We start from the raw sequence: 20,724 nt of genomic DNA on the forward strand, positions 1-20,724 counted from the left end.
TAACATGAAATTATTACGACACATTCAACAGGGTATAACCCTTTTACCATAGAGTGATGGACCACGAAACGTATAAAAAAGCCGATTCCGAAATTCCGAAATTCCGGGGTTGGAGTTATTCACCGGCAAGAGCAAGTTAGATGTGGACGACAAATTTAGGAAGAAGAAAATGTCGAAGTTCGTCTCCATATATCTCGTTTGGCAGGCCATCTGCTCTTGTGGACTGAGGAGCGAGCCTTTCGTGACAAAGGGCACAGTAAATGACGAGATCTACAAAATTTGAGTGCCTTGAGAAGCGCTTTTATATTTTTATATTGTAGAACTAATTGAAAAGAGACAAAATTTAGGCAGAATACGGATTATCACTTTAATTTTTTTTTTCATCTTGAAATTGAGTTTATATTTCTATAAGGGCCTGTTCCTAGTGGCGATTTTTTTTTGCATTTAAGTAGATCAAACTATCTCTCTCAATAATGTGTGTCAAATAAATCAAAGCAATTTGTTTGCAAGATCAACTGAAATTAATAGTGAGGGTTTTTGAACGTCTTTCAAAAGCAATTTTTTTTTTATAGAAAGAAACTTGAAGGTCTTTTACATAACATACTGGAAAACTTGTCACGACCAAACCTGATTTGGAACTAATGAAAAACTCTCAACATCCGAAGACAAAAATCTTAATTTGGTCAAAACAGAGGTCGGGTGACATACGGTGACTATATTGCATTTCAAATATCTATCATATGTACTGTAATCCGGAGTAATATTGATCACTTTTTTTTCAATATTTTTCGATTATTTTTTTCTGTTAATGGGAATGGCATGTTTCATATTTTAAACCAGTACTGGACTCCTATTAACGTAAAACATGGTAGCAGAAATTCATTAGACTATTTTAAACTTGATTTCAAAATCGATTTCGTCTCTGTTTTGAATGTGATGCTTCGGGGTTACATTGGTCAGACTCTTTTTTCAACGGTTTTTACGAGTTTTCTTGATCATTATGGATACAAAACACCTTCATAATATTTACAAATGCTAGTTTATAAATTTTACCTTGCTTTTTAGCGTTTTCTTTTAAAAACATTTATAATCGAAAAAATAACTATTATGGTGCATACATTTAGGGGCAAAAATTAAATGAATTGCTAAATAGTTTGAGCTACAAAATTCAAATGAAATTATACCTTCACACATTCCTCTAGATCCTCCTTCTATTTCAATTTTCATTTTTTCTTCAAAGTTTACCATTTGATAGGGTTCCTTCCCATTTTTCCAATACGGGCTTACTCTTGGAAAAAGTCTTTATTTTTAAATATAAAAAACTATCACTAAATGATTATAAAAATAGCACTATCAATACACAAATACAAAGAAAAAAAAAGTTGTTCTTTCACATAGATATTCTAGGATTTAGAAATTGAATTTTTACTAATTGAAAAAAAATTCAAATACAAACCAAATTTTGCCTATTTGATACTCAATAAATAGGCTTTCAAATGTAGGAAACAGTTTTCAAAAATTCAAAGACTGAGTTATTGATGATAATGTGCAAAAATGTATTGTTGGTCAAAATTACCCCGGTGATCAAAGTTACCCCGTTTTACGGTTTATGATTTGTGAGCAAATCTAGCGTAACATTTCATAAGGACGAAACTGCCAAATGTAAAAAAATATCGAGTTAACAGTCATTCCGGATGTACGCGGTTACAATTTAACTAATAAACTCGGTCGGTATTATCTTCAAATCACTTAAAACTTAAAAAAAAATTAATTTAAAATTTAATTGGGCGAAACTTCTTGTTGATGCATTTTCGTTGGAATGTGAAGTTACGCCTATTCAAAATGAGATTAATATTTCTATTCGTGTAGGGCCAATAGGCGTAACTGAGTTGACCGTGGGTGACAAAACGGTTTAGTTTTTTCGTGGGTGGGACTTAAGGGCGAAACTTAAAAACCAAAACATAAACGGCCGATCAATTGGGCGAAACTTACAGACGTAACTAAAATCGAAAACAAAATAGGGTGAAACTCAAAAATACCTGGCATTTAGTGAAAAAAGTTAAAGTTCTTGATAATCTGTCTTGATCAAAAAGTGGTCAACTTTTTAAATATCAAGCAAGTTAATCAAGATCTGACAAGAATCGTGAAATGGTCCAATAACAACTGTCTCGTACCGATCCCGAAAAAGACCCAAGCTATTGTGTTCACTAAAACCGGAACAATTGTGCCGAACGTGGCATTAGTTTTTTTTAGGAGAAGTTGTACCACTTTCAACCTCAGTCAAGAACCTTGGAATTTACATAGACGTCAACCTCTCATGGACCCAGCAAGTGAATGACATCGTAGCAAATGTTTTCGGTACCCTCAGAACCTTTCGTCGTTTCTCTTCCGTACTATCTCGACCTACTCGCCTCAAACTGGCTCAATCCGCGATAGTTCCTTAGCTGACTTACTGCGTCATTATCTATTATCCTGGATTAACAGTCGCTCTCAGGAAGCGACTAAATATGTGTTTAAGTCAGATTTTACGGATTGTTTTCAACCTCCGGGGCAGAGACTCGACTCAACGCGTTCGGAAATTCAAAAATAGTGTTTATTCATTCCATTGTTCTATTTCCTTTCCCACTGAAATCTCTTTGATCTGATACAATGTAATTTTACAAAAAGGTTATCGTCACTGAATAAAGGAACAATTACAATAAAAATAACGCCTTTTTCTCGTTTCGAGTAAACTGCTAGTTTCGCACTCTTGAAATGTTACGCTAGAAACCAGATATAGGACGAGAACCCTTGGTCACAATCAGTGATCAAAGTAAACAAACAAAATATGATGCATTGACGTGTACAACTATTCTGTGTAAAAATGCGTTAGAGTAGCCAAATTTTGTATAGGAAAATTATACTTGATAAATCTTACGTGCTTTAAGCAAAAGCTGTTCGTTAGTCTACCAAAGGTTCACAAGCCCTACCGGACCAGGGAAACGGGTTGCGCATTTGTGTTGTACATTTTGCATCAGTAACTTTACATATCGTTCGGACAATTGAATTATTATTTTTTTATTATAATTTATTTGAGACCTTTTATCCACCGGGTCATTCGGGTCTACCGGGCAATTGAATCCAACATTTGTTAAAGTTTTTTGTGAGTTATTATAGACTGATCATTGTACCACCGGCCATAGGAGGCCATGAACCGCCACGTGTCCCAAAACAAGTGCAACTCCAAACCGAAGTCATGTTGACCGCGTTGACTATGTGTAATCATACAGGTGCGTGCGCGTGTACCGAGAACCATGGCTTGCTGCACTTGTTCCGCAACATGATCCTCTAGACTCGTAAACTCGTCAATCACAAGAGCAGAAGAAACTTCGCCGGGGCCGCAAAAATCGTTCAATACCACACATCGACTGCACTGCACAGACTTGTCGATACGTTTAATTGGTGCAATAAAATTCTAAAAACAGAATGAAATCTCCATCCGCAACTACTGACAACTTCGCTGGCGATGGGGTTTAGCAGTAGGTGCATGTGAAACAAGAGCAACTCTAGAAAACGAAAACTTAGAACGAAGAAAAAAAAACTCGGCAACAACTAAAAATCATTAACGCGTATCGGAGGCGTGTTTGCCGATTTGAGCTGACAAGTTTGGTTCTACGCATGGGGAGGTGACCGCGCGCGCGTCCGTCGTGCGTCGGGAAATAGCGCCCGGTGCAATGCGAAAGCTGGCGCAGGTGCGTCCAAGGCAGTGGCGTCGATTTGTCTGACAAAAAATTGCCGAAAATCTGAAATAATGAGAAGACTATCTCAAGTATGTAAAATGGAAAGGCTTTATAGAATAATCTGAAGGTGGATTTTCAATGTTCATGATTATAAACAAATTAAGAATCCTTTTTATAACTGTATTGTCCTTTGACAAGACGCCACTGAACTAGCCACCTCACTGCTGTTTCTCAACTCACACACAACCACTGATCGCACTGATCGGTGGTCTAATATTGCACGCACAGACGCATTCTGATTTCTCGACAACAAGCACATTCTAGGCTGCCTGACGTTGCGGCAAAATTGAAATGCAATCCTATCTAAAACATTGCCGAGTCGAAATGTCGAAGTGGCCAACCGAACGATGGACGACTGCTGCCCAGAATGGCGTAAATACGCATGTTATTGGCGGAACACGCAGAGGCGACCATGAACAAGAAGCGGGGCTCGGAAAGAAACGATCCCTCCCGCAATCCGGAACAAGGCGAAGGAGAGAGGCCAGCCAGGTTTCGGTGCGCTGGACACGACACCGATGATGATGGTTCAACGAACTTGCTGAAACATCCGAAGCAAAGGGGGAAGGAGCACGTGATCTACTTGTCGATGATCGTCATCAAAATACTGAGGCGGCAGTATTTGCTTTATTTAGCTTCTTCAAAATCATTCTTCTCGCTACCCCAACTAGGTACCTTTATTGAGCAAATAATTTCTTGCATCGACGATCGGTCCCGCTTTTGGTCCCGGATGGTTGAATTAGTTTTCTGTGTGGCCGCCCGCAAATGCTTTGGAACTTGAAAAGTCTCTGAAGCTACAATGTGGGGAAGAAGATCTTCCTTCGGAATAGGCCGATGACTTTGCTACTAAGAATTTTAATTAAATTTTCCACGGTTTGTGACGATCGGTTGTCCGATTATTTTTTTGAAGACTTTTTTTTAATTATCATATCCAAGCTTTAAAAATATCATCGCATTGACGAAAATAAATTAAAAAAAAAAAAAATCCAAAAATAGATATCTAATGACCGTTAAGATTATTTAAATTGAACAGTCTCTATGCATTATCTCTTTTCAAACTGTAGCTTCAGAACGGTTTCTCGTTTTATTTGTATAACCTTCAAGATGATTTTAATGTAAGTAGAAATGTTGTTGAGCTGCTTTTGTTTTTATTTGACTATTTCATCATCACTCTCAAAGTGATGACGATTTGACCAATAATCCTCATGTTACGGTCTAACGAAAGCTGGGGTGGAAGCGTGCTTGATATATCTACCTACAACTTGATTCGGAATAGTGTTTATCACTATCAATATCATTCCTTTTTTTCTGGCTGCCACGTTTTTCAATTGCGGTTCCCATTCTTCTCCGCTTGTCTGTGGCCGTGTGGCCTAATGGAGAAGGCGTCGGACTTCGGATCCGAAGATTGCAGGTTCGAGTCCTGTCACGGTCGCTTGGAAGTTTTTTTTTCACAGTTAAAAACAACAGTCAATCAGAACTTAATATTTGTTTTACTGGATTATTTTGCAATTTGATTCTTTTCTTTACCAACGATCATTTTTTTTTATTTTCAAATTTATGTTTTACCAAGCGAACTTAGACTAATAAATTGCAAAAAGAAACCGTCCCAGCGGCAAAGCAGCATTCCCATGTTTCTTAGGTTTCGACGCCGGGAACCACAGCAGAATGACAAATATGAATATGAGATAAACAAAAAAAAAAAACCCGAGCGAAAGACCATCCGAAAATTAGGAAACGCCCCCCAGACTGTCAACGTTCCCATATACAATACCTGCAGCTTCGCGCCTTTTGCATTATCTCGTTAATATGATAAATGCGTTTTGGCGCGCCTCATTTTGGCGGCCCAGACTGAACGATGCAAAAACCGTCAAACGGAGCATCATGTTACAGCAGGGTTAGATGCAACATTTATATACCGCATCACTTTTTGAAATTTTATTTTCATATAATAAAATAAAGTAATTATTTAATGCTAACAAAATGATGATGAAATAGTTTCCTACATCGCGTGAGATAGTTTTTTGAAGTTTTTGATTCGCATAGAAAATTAAAAAAATCGAGCAGATCGAGGTAGGCGATGCTTTGTTGTTGTAAAATTGTGAATTCTTGAATTAGTGTATAAAAATAGTGATCATAAAATTGCATGTTTTATTGTTTGTGCCAGACCAGATTGTTCTTTGATTTCATCCGCCTTCAGCAAGTAGAATGATTCGCTACAAGATATAACACACTTGCTTCTTCAACAAATGGTGAGTTCATTCCATTATCCGTCTTATTCATTTATTCTGAACTGATTTTCTAATCCGGTAGTTTCCACCTACGAATTTTTCCGGAGCCTTCAAACTTTTAAAATTCTGAAATACCGTTTATTAATTTATGAACGTGAGGTGATTATGTTGTGCCTTGGAACTCCGTTGGAACCGTTTTTTTATGTGCTCGTATTATAAATCTTGTTCCAGGTTTGAAATTTCCAATATTTATAAAAGTTTTGCATACGACAGTTCAATTTGCGGTAAGTTATTGAATGATATCTATAAATTTATTCTTTATGATTCATATCTATGACAACACATTGGAATTGTTCAGATTATGTTCTCAGTCATGGATGTTTTGGGATACCGCTAAAGCATCCTTGCCGTTACATTGTCGATGTAACGGCAAGGATGCTTCAGCGGTATCCCACAGATGTGTACTTTAACAATTATTCCGCAAAATCTTTTGGAAGAGTTCATTCCGAAAAGTTGTGTGGTGGTACTAATTTTTTCTTTGTGCTTTCAATATTTATTTTCAAGAGCGAGTAAAGGCATTTATCCTAGGTTAGGGACCAGACATGATGGTTAACGATAATCCGAAACATGCAGTTTGATTAAACGACCAGCAAAGAAAGAACAAATTACAACATCAAGGAGGTCAAAAGACTATAGCAAGTGTGCTTCGAACGTGAATATTTCAAACATTTTATAATCATGGAAACGTATGGTACTGTTGTCCACGTTTCTTCCTCCCTAATGTTCCAGTTGTCTCTGCGTCTACTACTGCTCAGTGGGCCCGGCCGAGTTAAGATGAGTAGTAAATATACATACTTTAACTACTCACCGAGATGCTGAAAAGATCTGGGTGTGCATGTGTCATAAGCATAAGCATAAGCATAAGCATAAGCATGAATGTAGAAAAATAAAAAAAGCGAGCAATACATGAGCAATTTTTGAGCATTTTTCGATGCCGTGAAAAACTTTACCCAGTATGACGGATTGGCTTAAAGATATCACCTACAAACTTTATATTGCTTTTATTATCCTATACCAAAACTGTTGGTCATAAAATGGTTTTCGGAATTTCGGACAATTACCAATTTTTTTGGAATATTTCGAGTGAATCACCGATTTTGTCTACCCCCGATTTCGCCACCTTTCTTGTCCTGTTTTCGTCACCATATTTTCATCAATGCCCAAAAAAAAAAAATCTAATTTAAACCATTTCATTTTAAGGAACATTACTAAACAGGATGACATTGATAGTGATATTGAAGATCATTTATGAATGACAATAAAAAAAAGATGTCCTTTGTCTGATCATCCAACGTCATATTCAAAAATTCTTCATACGCAAACTCCATGTCATGTGGCAAATTGTATCTTCGTTACTTTTTCATTGAACAAATGAATCAAAGGAACTTCGTTTTCGGGTACAAGATTATCTTCTAAATTTACTCCATTTTTTTTTTTCAAAAACACCTTTGAATCACTGTACGTAGTACTGTATTTATCCAATGATCCAATGCAATGCATATAGATTTCGTAGAAAACACCTTTCAGCTTCAAACTTGCGTACTGCTGATACGAAGTTCTGATGGAACCAGCTTTGGAAATCACTCGAGCCATCCAGGCATTTTTAGAGGCGAAATATGAGACTGACACATTTACATTTGCAAATACTGTAGGATTTTTGGATTTTCGGATGATAACCATCTGTAACTTGAGATTTCCTATAACATCACTGTAAGGCATGAAATGCTGTTTGTCAAATTTACGCCCTGCAGTATTTTTCCCCTTGGACCAACAGGTCTTTCTAATCGATGCATTTAAAAAAATATTCAAACCAGATTCATCTGAGTTATACATAAATCACCTGGGCTGTAAGATCGCTACTCTGTTCTTCCTCGGGAAAATATTTAAAAAAAAAAATCCTAATTACTTCCAGGATTGCCTGACAATATTTTCCAATATTTCCGGACAATATTGCATTTGCCGCACATCAATTTTAACATGAACCAGTCAATTACGTATGAGATTCCGTTGATTAAAACCAGGCAGATTTGTTATATCGTAGGTTGGAAAACGCTCGCAAAAAGCGTTGGATATTTGGATATGAACTATTCCATTCTTCTAAATAATATCGGTCGAAGCAGAGTGTTTTAAGAAACGTTGCAACAAAATTCACTGATGTTTTGATGTGAAAAGAGACGTAACCCATTTATTATCAACTAATACTACAACTAAAAAAACACCCTAACTGTTTTAAATAACGCAGTTATTATGATTTCTGATCGATTCCATCGGGATGAGTAAAAAAAAAACTTTTTAAAAATTACTCAACTTTGTCAATGTTCCTAATTTATTACCCTAAAATGCATCATGAGGGTGACAAAATCAGGATTAACTGGGAATATTTTTTTAAATTAAGTTACCAGTCTGGGCTAAAATGTTTCAAAATGGAAATTAAAGATTTACCTTTTAAATCTCGTTTTCATATGATGGATTAGGATTGTTTTGCATCACGTGGTTTTCAATTTCAAAATTTCATCTATACAAACATTAGTGATTATAATTTCAACTATTTGAACGTTTCATAGTATTTTCTCTCCCTAAATGTATGCAGTACACCTATGCTTTGTCTTTAACCCTAAACCGCTCTTGAGTGTCAATATGACACTATTGGAAGTTTGGCGGCTTGTAACGTGATTAAGGTGCATCCAAATCAAACAATTTTTCAGGGGATTTGAATGTATTCTTGAAATCTTAAACTTTGCATCATTACTTTTCCATGGGCGCACTCTGAAAGCCCAGGAAAAATACTTCCTAACCAGATATTGAGTGTAAATTTGACAAACAGCTATTACTCTCTTGTTTCACAACCGATTTTTACAAGGTTTACAGCTTGGAAACCTCGTGATAAAGCTCATATATGGTTTAAAGATATTATTTAAAAATACTGGGCTATTGTCAAGCGGAACCTGAAGAAGACCAAAAAAAACTGCTAAGGACGAGCAGCAGTTCAAGGCAAACTTGCTTTCTGCGGCGAAGAAGGTGGACAAGGTGGCTGTACAAAATCTGATGGCAGGGGTTAAGCGTTAGGCTCCACAATCCGGATTTGGAAATGCGGAAGCCTAACTGAATATTTTTCCTGAATTTTATACTAATTAAACTTGAAAAAGAAATTTAATTTGATTTTTTAAATAAACGATTTCACCGATTAACACGCGTTTTTCCTTGACCAAATTTTGACCGTATCACCTTTTACTTTGAAAACGTAACTTAAGTCTCATTCAAAATCAATGGAAATTAATACACAGCTTGAAAATTTTGTAGGGACTTTCAAAAAATTTCCTAAACAACCAATTTTTGATCAACACAATTAATTGGCAAGAGTTCTCTATCCCTTCTTATGTGTAGGGTTAGCTCCATTTCCTTTATATTTCGAATATTAACAAGCTTATATACCAAGAGATTATTAGTTGAACTCTCCCACTTTGAAAAGAATAAGGGAAGGAAGTTTTCCAACACATAATCAATGTTTGATACAATATAATAAATTGTATTTAAAAAACGATTTATTACATTTTACTCATTTGTAAGGAGTGTATCGAAAATAAATTATAAACACATTTTTTTTAAGTAATTACTGGTAATATTCTCAGACTTTCGACTTGACGCGTTTTATTAGATTTTGTACAGCTGATTGATCACACTTCTTGGCCGCAGCATTCCAATTTCTCTTGAAAACCACCATGGTCATGTTGACCTTACCATCCTTCTTGAAAACTCTCTTGACGATAGCCCAATACCGTTCTATGAGGCGACTCTGGGGGCAGTTTGGTGGGTTAATATCTTTCTCAACGAAATCTACACCATCTAAGAGTGGATTTAGCGTAATGGACTGACGCCAAATCCAGCCAGAGCAATGGTGGAGTCGTATGTTTTTTTTATAGTGGCAGCAACACCCCTTTTGGTAGATATCGGCATTTATTGTTCCTTTTGTAAAGAAACTCGCCGACTTCAATCCGCAGGAGCAGATGCCTGCCACAAAAAAACTTTCTGGCCAAATTTTTCCACCTCAATCGACTTCTCGTCGAAAAGCTTCAGTATAAAATTGTGTACAGCTTCCGAGCTCTGGTTTTGGCTCGTGATTTTTGTTCAGCCGTTTGTTTGGACACTTTCTGCTTCTTGTATGTCTTCAAGTTGTTCCACTTCTTCATCCGCTGTACCATTCCAATCGATATCCCAGCTTTTTTCGCCAAATCCCGTATGGACGTCGATCGATTCCGGTTGATGAGGTTGATTACCTTACGGTCCAGATTTAGGTCAGATGGTCCTGGTTTTCTGCCTCTTCCTGACAAATCATCGAATGTATAGTGTTAGCCGAACTTGTGGATACGCTCGCCGGATGAATGCCGAAACGTTACTTCGTTCATCGAGATGCCCTTCTCTCACACCCAAGTGTCCAACACACGAATTTTAACTTCTTTTTTAATTCGCGACATTTTGGGAGAAACGAATTTTCAAACGTAAACAAAGCGCTGATTCACTCTTGACAGATCAAGATGCTACATTCAGATGAGCACAGTTGTGCACGTTCACGCGTTAGTAAGTAGAAGGCCCAAATATGTTTATAGTTTGTTTTCGATACACTCCTTAGTCAAATTTGTAAAAATTAAAAATATCCAAAATAACAACAAAAAAAAACATTCTGTAGTTTTAAATTTTTTGTTGAAGTTTGACTTCATGTGCTTGATTGCCTAGTAAAGCATTGCAATGGACAAAGGAAATAACAAAACAATGAAAATTCTTCTTTTGCACGTGAAATGGGAATGTTCTCTTTCGGAGGGTCTTGATATTGTATTGAAAATAAACAAAATTTTGATTTTTTTTCTCGAATTCAAAACATAACCTATCTCTCACAATTCCACAATCAAATATTTGATATTTGAACTGAATAATGCCGTCATAAAATAAATTTTTTGTGTGCACCAATCCGAGCTAAAAAAAATCCTTACAACTAACAAACAGCTTCAGATTGAAGTTTGTTCTCAGAGAAAAATAGTGCACTTTTTTTTCATACAAGTGCTTAGAAGACAAGTTTATTGTATTAATCAATTCACAAAATTTAGAGCCACCCTAACATTTCAACATTGAAACAAATCATAACGCGCTTACAAATCGTCATATGTATGTGGTGTTTTGGGTTAAATTTTTGGCTCTATTTACTCACTGTGATAAGTTGTATGTGTAGATCATGAAAAAAAATGATATCTAATATTTGTTTTTAGATTCATAATGGATCACCTGCGTTACCATGGGAAGGAATGAGTTGAACCATTAACTGTTTTGTACAATTTATGTATAGAACAATCCCTATTACTTGGTTAAAAATTGAAAAAAAATGAGTCGTGCGGATAAAATTTTATAATGGTTGGTATAGATTTATACTATTTTGCACATTACTTGTACTTTAAAACAGATAATAAATAACGAGATTCACGTTTGATTTACAGAAAAGTCGATAGGCATTTATTTAAATTTTAACATGTCACCTAAGATCGTTCAACTAAGGTTATCATTAATCTTTCAAGGCGACCGTGATTTTCAAAGTGGTTTATCATTGAATATTTTTTTCTTGAATTTTTATCTTAATTTTCGAACGAATATCATTTTCACCACTTGCTTCACCGAAGCCTGAATTATCTTCGGACCATAGAGTTCATGTTGTGTAAGTACAAGAAGAAAACGTGGAAACTGGGAGGAAAAAAGAGGAACAGGGCGGTAACCGTGCTTCGGCACTGTCTTGCCAGGGATGGTTGATCCTTTTAATTGTTATGTGGTACATCATTATCATTATCGCGCAAACTTAAACTTCGAGGGTCCAACCTAAGAATTGGATGTTGTGGAAGGTGGTTGGCGCAAAAGGGACTCGCGCATGACAACGTTCAGTGACCATCCAAGCAACCCTTCCTTCATCTTCGGAATGCTTGTCTGGTTTTTGCCTATGCTCTAGGTATTTGCGCATCGAGTGTCTAGTCGCCCCATCATCATAAGCATCATCATGGCATAGTCAACCGACTTCGTTTGAGAAGTCGAGGAAAGACAGGCGCAGCAACTGATACGCACCGTTGCCTTAGTTATCTGCTGCTGCTCTTGGGACACGAAATGGGATGGAATGGAGCATAATTGCATTTTTTTGCTGCTGCTGTTCCTTCTACTTCTTAGTTTCCTTAACACCCGCGCACCGGACAATGTTTGGCCGGCTTGTTAAAATAGACCCTTCTGAAAAATTGTGCGCTATTCTGGACGGCAACTGAAGGGTGCAGCAATCATATGTATTTCGGATGGCTTGCGCTGTCCAGAAAAACTCGCAAAAAAGAGGCACAATCCAGCGACAAGAAAACGGAATTTCCTAGAACATTTCCTTTATCGTGGCCTCAGTGTTGCCAGTTTCTTCCTTCAGAAATCATACCGTCCTCAAGACTACTGCTGAGTATTTGATGAACAAATCTGGCACCCAACTTCTTACCAATATGGCCTTGTTGGATCCACGAGTAACATGTCACGTTTCGATGCACCGCGGGATAATTTCAAAATTATAGTAGGCTTCCTATCCGCTGTTGAAACATAAAAAACTTTTAATAGGAAGCCATTTGTGCAATGCACGGCCTGCTCGGGGAAGTTTGCTAGACACAGATAATAAGCCTCAACCTGCCAATAAACCGGGAGAAACCTCCTTCAGAACTGTCCCCCAGACGTCTTTGATGGCGATGGGGCGTTTAAATATTTCAAATGCCACTCTCGATCGATTGGAGCTGAAGCCTAAAGGACAGACGACGGAACGGGACACAATCTAGAAAGAATAAATTGGAACCGGTTCCAAGGAAAAAAAAAATCACCACCGCCTTGGCCCCAGGGTTGGCATTTTTAAAGTTGTATTGTTGGGTGGCATAGCGTGAGGACTCAACGATGTCGCCAGCAGTCATTGTGTGCGTCCTAGCCGACATTTTTTATCCTTATTTCAAACTCGCACACGAGGACTTTTTTTTTGCTTTCTGATACCCCGATTCATTCCGTAGGGTGACAGTTCACGGAAGGCAACTACAAAAAAAAAATCCGACACGACATTGACAAACTCGAGTGGCACTTTACTGCCATTTTCGAGTAACGGCAGTTGGTTCAGTAAGGTACCGTCAACCTTCCGCTCCGATTTTCCCCCGCCCGAAGCTATTTGGGTCTATGACACAGGCAGGCGTAGTGTATCGGTGAAGTGACTGCTGAAATCGGATTTTAATACACGCGACACGAGACAACAACGAAAACAACATCAGTGGCGATGGATACCGGCGATAAAATCTGGATCAACCATTTCAATCACAGACAATGGTATATATAAGTGTTGTTGATGGATATTTTCAACTATCTTGAAGGATATCTACATGAACTTAGTGCTTCAAAACCAATATACAACTCATTACAATTTTTTTCATTGATATTTAACTGAGGGTCTAAGTTGGAGTATTTTAAAGTACCATAAAGGATATTTAACCCCTGTCTAAGGCTATGATCATTTAGTATCCGGGAACTTTATTTCGGTGATAACTACGTTAATAGAGCTCGGATATGCAAAACTTTAATAGCGTTGTGTTGGTTATGAAAAGGACTATCTTGCCTATTTTTGATCGATTTTTAGGTTAACGTATTTTTGAGATATTTACGATGCAAAAAGACATGGTAAAAATAATTTTTCACAGATTTGCTCTTTTTACGCATTTTGCGCCTCCAAAATTCTTCATTGTGACTTGAAAGCTCATAATCTGTTGGTTTTTTCTGATTTTTTTTTCGAACCAAATGGTTAAGAAGTATAAGGAACCACTCTAGGATCCAAACGAAGTTCAAACCAATCATTGATCTTAAATATGGTAAAAAGTCTATGGTTATTGGGGATAACTGAATGCAGACTCCTTAAATAATGCAAAAAAATCCATTTCCGGCAGGAAATAAGTGTTGCCTGGCTATTAGACACCAAGTAAATAACTAATAATGATCAGTTCCAAAGATCGCAATCTGTGCATCCGGTTTTTACTCAATATGACAGATGTGTTCTGATGGACAACAAAATTTATGTTAAAACCGGATTTAAGAAGTCAAATTCTTCAAGATGCTTACTCATGAAAAGGTTCCAACCAGATTCCAATTGCTTTTTCCAGGTGAGTTTGTGTAAAATATCATGATTTTGCAAAGGTTTAGCTTCTGTGGTAAAAAAAATATATCAATACATGACCGAAAAAAGTATGCGAAGATAAAAAAAGTAGATTTTAGGAAAAAGTTAGAGTATTTCTTGAAATAATTGATAAATTTATTTATAAATATTTTTACATTAAATGTCATATTAAAACCTTCATTTCCTCCATAGAAAGTTTTTCGATCAAATGAACAGATTTTAAAATACACACGTTTATAACTGCCCGGATACTAAATGATCATAGCCTTAAAACAAACAGTAAAACCCACAAAAATGCGAACATCTGTCATCAAAGTTCAAAAACAATTTCCTTGATATTAAAATGTTATATTTTATTTTTTTAAATCATAAAGGCATAAACATAATAAGGAACATTAACTCGATGTGTGCATTTTCGTTCTCAGTTACTTTCTCTTGGAGAGATCTAAATCGGGAGCATAGCTTCGCAATATGAGCGTCTGACATTGAAGCTTATTCTGAAGAGATGGAATGGAAGCCTTCAGATAATCTAAATTTGGGTGAGAGGATCCACAGGCCTTCGCTTAACACGTTCGTCGCCATGGGACCCATAATCGGGTGACGGGTGTATTTCCTAGGGGGCCCCGTCACCTCAAAAACGTGTGACGCTCTCTTACTTTAGTAAGCCACTCAGTTAAGCCACACGTTGCAAAGCATGGAGTTCTCCTTCTTCACTTCCTCGCTCTGAGAATTTCTTTGGGCCCGGCTAGTAAAACTACTAAAATGAGCGTGGCAACAAACGTGTTAAACATACGCCCATATGAAAAAGTCGAGAGGATCAAATCCGGACTTGCTTGGAGGCCATGAATCCTTCTGTTAAAACTTTATTTTCTCCTATAGGCAGGTTTGGGTTCGTTTTGAAGTATGGCATGGGCTCACTCTTGTTGGGAAACAACGTTCTCGAGTTCACCCAAATTTGCCCAAACAGGAAGCATCTTCAATCCATTCGAAGCAACCGCTACAAATAACATGACTCTGACGGGATTCTTGGTATAGTAAACTTGAATATCATATTCTCTGGAAAATCCTGAGAACAGACAGAAATCGCTTCGAGTGCTCAAGTCGCAGTGCATTAATTCGCTCCGATTTCAAATTGAACTTAGTTCTTGATGATGCATTTAAGTTATCTTTGACCAATGGATGAATTTGAAATATTCGCTTCCTTAGCGAACCTCAGGATTGATATTACTGGATTCCGCTTCACTTTCGTTTTGACCAATTTCAACACTTCTACAGTGCTTGCCGACCATGGTCCTTCATTACCCAGCTTCGTGTTCATGGTTCGTCGCTAGATGGCATCATACAACTGCCGCAATTTGCCTATGTCAGCCATTTCCCAGCGTGTCAAACGAACAGCTAGTTTCTCATTGTTTACAAGTTTTTTTGGCTATCGCTGAATAACAACAACATTAAGCATGTTCAGTGACCGCGCGGTATCTAAATTTGTTTCACGCCAAAATCAAATGCAAGTTGAACGATATGCGCCGCAATAACGTTTTTCAGGTAGATATGAGTTTTCATAGATTCATCGCATTAGAAACTGTTAAAAAAATGTGAAATTTCAACTGAAAACGAATATTAAATTTAAACAAAAAAATATTTCTGTTTTGAAAAACCATTGAACAAATCTAATCTTCACAGTTGTAAATAAGAAATCAACTGTGATTTTATAATTTTCCAAATTAATAAACATCAATAAAACCATAGCAAGAAAAAAAATCTAACAAAGATGTTTAGCGATTCGTTTTTTAATATGAGTTTGAGATCGACGAAAATTCATAACCAAACGTTTACCTGTCCCCGTCTTCTACAAATTTGATGTTTTTTTCGATTTGCAGGAACCGATTTTCCAGAAAACTGAATACGTTGCGATAAGACTGAATCGATTTGGGGTCATTTTTCAATTTCTCAAACCCTGGAGTCTAAAAAGCTTTGTCTTGGCTTAATTGTTTTAAAACTCATCCATGATTTTTTGCAGAATTTTCAAGTATCGTTTAAATGAGTGAATTTGAACTTTTAAGTTTGTATGAGAAAATTGAATATTTTGTATTGAAAAATCAACATAATTTTTTTTTCTTTTGTGGTTAAGCCAGCTAATGGTTTTTGTGCCAATTTTTAAATTCTTCAAAGGATGTTGTTTTTTGAATAACTTTTTCGAAGATCGTAACTGTGTATCTTTTTGAGCAAATAAGTTATCAGAAATTTAACAGGGGTATGTCTGTTGGCATTGATAAACTATAAATTCAATTGTCATCACTGCTGGTTCCTAGCGAGGTATTGCATGATTACTTTCCATGCAATACTTCGCAGGGCACAAGCATAGGTGTCAATTGATTGTTTTGTTTTTCAATTCCAAAAGACATACCCCTGTTAGACAGCGAATATCTGATTTGTCTAATAAAATAAAAAGTAGCGGTCTTCGACAAAGTTGTTCAGCGAAAAATTTTCTTTACAGAATTTATAAGTTGGCACAAAAACCATTAACAGAACTGTTTCCACAGCAGGAACATAAATGATGTTGATTTTTTAGTACAAAATATTCAATTTTCGAATTACTTATGTAAACATTACTTAAAAATTGCAAAAAAAAAAAATCATGGATCAGTTTTGGACCAAAATGAAGCTTTTGAGATCCCAGGGTTTGAGAAATTCAAAAATGATCCCAAATCGACTCAGTCTAACGGCGATATACCAAATTATTCAATAATTTTTGAGTTTATACTCGAAAACTATCAAAATGGTCGAATTTTTCAATGGAAAATATCTAAAAAAAATAACCATGTAGGCAGTTTTGAGGCAAGAGGCTCAAAATGGTTATTCTTTAACAAAAAAAGGGTTATATAAATTGAGCGTGTATCTTCTTTGTATAAATCCTTCCGAAATAGCGTATACTGTACGACAGCATTGTTTATTTGCTCTAATATGTGTTGAGAGCCTACATGGATGAATAATTCTACTGAATCAAAGCATTCAAATGATTCCTTTCACTTCAACCGCGGTATAAGATAAGTTCAGATACCGGAGAGTTTCCGATTGATAATGCAATTGAAACCCCGGTAGCTAAATTTTTCCTATACCTTGCTTGACTTAAGGGGGGGTAGGGTCTAACGGGTATAAAAAAAACACCATTTTCACGATTTTTTTCTAGAGCTATCGTTCAAACAAATGTATTCAAATTCTTTGCATTATACAGAGCATTGTTAAAAGAACATTTAGTAATTTTTTTCGTAGAAAAATATTGAAAAATGAGCCGGTGACGGAGCATTTTCGAGGATGCCTTTTAGAAAACAGGATTTGCGGTGGACACTGTATCTCAGCACAGAATCATCTGAAGTCAAAAAATCAGAGCAACATATTTTTAATAGATGATTTTCTGGACCCCAACGTTTTTATTTAACTTAAAATTTTTTTTATGAAATTTTTGTGGCTGTTTGAAGTAAAAACTACGATTTTTCACAAAAATATCCGCCATTTTTCACCTGTAAAATCTCTCCAAAGTAAAAAAATTCAAAAAAGAAAAAGGTTGGGGTCTGGTATTTTATATGTAGAAAACATGTTCCAAATTTGAAAAGAATCGGATGAGTAGTTTTCAAATGACGATGTCCACGGACTTTAAAAATGTGCTTTCGAGAAAAACGCGTTTGAAGTTTCTGCTCTTGCTTTCTTGCAGTTTTAGATAGGAGGAGATAAAGGCCTATAATTTCTACAGTTTTGCTTCAATTGACTTGAAAATTTGACACAACATTCTTGAAATGTTTTACAATAAGAAAATGAAAAAATAAAAAAATCGATTTTTTGAAAGTGTTAGACCCTAACCCCCCCCCCCCCCCCCTAAAAGGAATTTTTCGATTGTATTGCTTATGTAAATTTACAGAAGTTTAGAGCTAATAAACCTACAAAAATATCCTCAAAAATCGCCAAAATCAACTCAAAAAAGACTCCAAAAAATTTTCGAAATTCTTAATGAGTCATACTGTATTAAAATCAAAATCTATCAACATTTTCTGTCGGGACACCTCTTCAAACTCTTTTCTAGGGCTTTTAATATACGCGTATAGTATATAGTTAAGTGCTCATGGTATGGATTTTTTGGCAAGCCAAACGAAATGTAAACAAACTGTTTGCAAAATTTCAACGTAAGGCTTTTTAAGCTTGGTGGTAGTTTCGTGTTCTCGACATCATTCTGCCCAAGGTTTAACGTGGTTTAACTGCATTAAATTCATGGGAAAGTCTGAGTCAGGATTCAAGTGAGGATCAATATCATGACCTGAATAAAGAATTACGATCATGTTAAAAGTCAAGACCTGGAACAGAACGTTGATCTGGAGAAGTATTAGAATGTAATTTCAAACTAAGAATCAGATCCAGGATCTAATAAGGGATTAGAATCAGGATCAAAATTTTTCCATCACAAGAAACCGTGTGAGAAGTCCGCAGGCCAACCGGCCGAAAAGAATGAGAAGAAGCCAGCTGCGGCTGTTGCTGCTTCCGTATCCGGTGAGAAGTAGGCTGCTCCGGAGAAGAAGCCAGCTTTCGAGAAGAAACCAGCGGAAAAGAAGCCCGCTGAAAAGCATCCGGCCTCCGAGACCAAGGCTGCCCCAGAGAAGAAGAAGGCTGCTGCCGGAACCGAAAGCAAGAAGGCTCCAGCTGCGTCCCCTAAAGCCGATGCCAAGAAGAAGAATGCCGGCAAGGCCAAGGGAGCTACCGATGCTGCTGCCGATGCCAAGAAGGCTGCCCCAGCAGGTGCTAAGAAGGCTGCCGATGGCAAGGCTAAGACGGCCAAGGCCGGAGACAAGAAGGCTGCCCCGGAAGCTAAGAAGGCGGAAGCCACTGCTGCCAAGAAGGTTGTCACTGGAGACAAGAAGGTTGTAGCCGGTAAGAAAAAGACTGTCCCCAGGAAGAAGGGCTCTGCCACGACCGCCAAGAAGGAAGCCGCCGTAGTGAAGAAGCCGGTTGCCAAGAAGGCCATCCAGGCTAAAGTGCAGAAGGGTGCGGCCAAGGCTCGCGCAGCTGCCATCCTGCGGGCCAAGCGTACCAAGACCAAGGTCGTCAAGGGACCGTTCGGAACGGCTCTGCGCAAGATCCGCACCACGGTCAAGTTCCGTCGGCTACGCACCCTGCGGCTGCCGCGTAATCCCAAGTTCCAGAGGAAGTCGGTAGCCACCCGTAGTCGCATGGACGCCTACAACATCATCAAGTACCCGCTGACGACAGAAGCGGCGATGAAGAAGATAGAGGACAACAACACCCTGGTGTTCCTGATCCACCTGCGGGCCAACAAGAACCACGTCAAGGCCGCAGTTAAGGATCTGTACGACATCAAGGTGTTCAAGATCAACACCCTGGTGCGACCGAACGGCAAGAAGAAGGCCTACGTGCGGCTGCCCCGGGACTACGACGCGCTCGCCATCGCCAACAAGATCGGTATCATCTAAGAAGCGACAAGGAGCGATATTTTATGTTTCGATTATATTTTTCCAATTTTCTTAACTTGTAAGAATCAAATGAAGCAGAGTCTGATGACCACTCTCAGGAGCAATTGCGTTTAGAAAAACCAAGGAAAAAAGGGATATCAGATTCAGGATTAGGATCTAGAACCAGGATATAAAAATCAGAATCAGGACAAAAATCAGAATCAAAACCATGACCAGGATCATAAGTTTGATCTGGATAAATTTAGATAAGTATCAAGCTCAAGTTTTGAATGAGAATCTGGATCAGGCTTTTGATTAGGATCAGAATCAGGTTTCGGATCGGGGTCAGAATCGAGATCAAAATCATGTTAAGAGCATTGATGTCGGCCCTTATTCTGCACTGCGCGTTAGGTGACGACAGTCGAGTCACCTTACCGTCTCGGGACTCTAGTCACCCTATTTCGGTAGTCGGTGCAAGTGAAGTGACAGAGGTTCAATCCCTATGTTCAACCAAAATGACATTCCTCACCTAAGCGACTGTTGGAATCGAGTGACTTAAGTGACTCAACAATCGTCACTTCACGCGCGGCGCAGAATAAGGGCCATTGCACGGCTTCCAAATAATTCTCTTTCTGTTTCTGTTGACTCATCTGTTTAATGTGATCATAAAAATCTATCTATACAGACTGCTGGAATGCTGAAAAAGTTATACCTTTGAAGAAAAAGCCTCAACTGAACACACTTGAAAATCTAAGATCCATAAGCATACTTTGTGCTTTATCCAAAGCGTTTGAAAAAATTATAAAGAATCAAATATCAACATTCATAAATAACAACAGTTTGCTGAACACAAAGCTAGCATGTCTGAAAATTTCGAAAAGTTCTATCGATGATATCAAAAGTTACGCGAGGTGCAATATTTCAGGCATGAACCTAGAAATGCGATTTCTATAGAATTATGGACGAATGTTTCCATAGGAAAATCATATTCTCTGTTTAACAACCAGTAAATC

General features: G+C 37.5%; 1 protein-coding gene and 1 non-coding gene across 2 annotated transcripts; both read left to right on the forward strand.

Moving 5' to 3' along the window:
* Positions 1–4,191: 4,191 nt before the first annotated feature.
* Positions 4,192–19,861, forward strand: LOC129753879 (tol-Pal system protein TolA-like). Its single transcript, XM_055749729.1, is given in 2 exon segments — positions 4,192–4,447; positions 18,654–19,861. Coding segments are annotated over 2 exon segments (1,335 nt in total). The 3' UTR covers positions 19,733–19,861.
* Trnar-ucg (transfer RNA arginine (anticodon UCG)) lies at positions 5,136–5,208 on the forward strand. Its single transcript has one exon. It is a non-coding gene; the product is annotated as a tRNA-Arg (tRNA).
* Positions 19,862–20,724: the final 863 nt, after the last annotated feature.

The sequence above is a fragment of the Uranotaenia lowii genome, chromosome 3 (genome assembly GCF_029784155.1).
Source record: "Uranotaenia lowii strain MFRU-FL chromosome 3, ASM2978415v1, whole genome shotgun sequence".
NCBI classification, from domain to species: Eukaryota; Metazoa; Arthropoda; class Insecta; order Diptera; family Culicidae; genus Uranotaenia; species Uranotaenia lowii.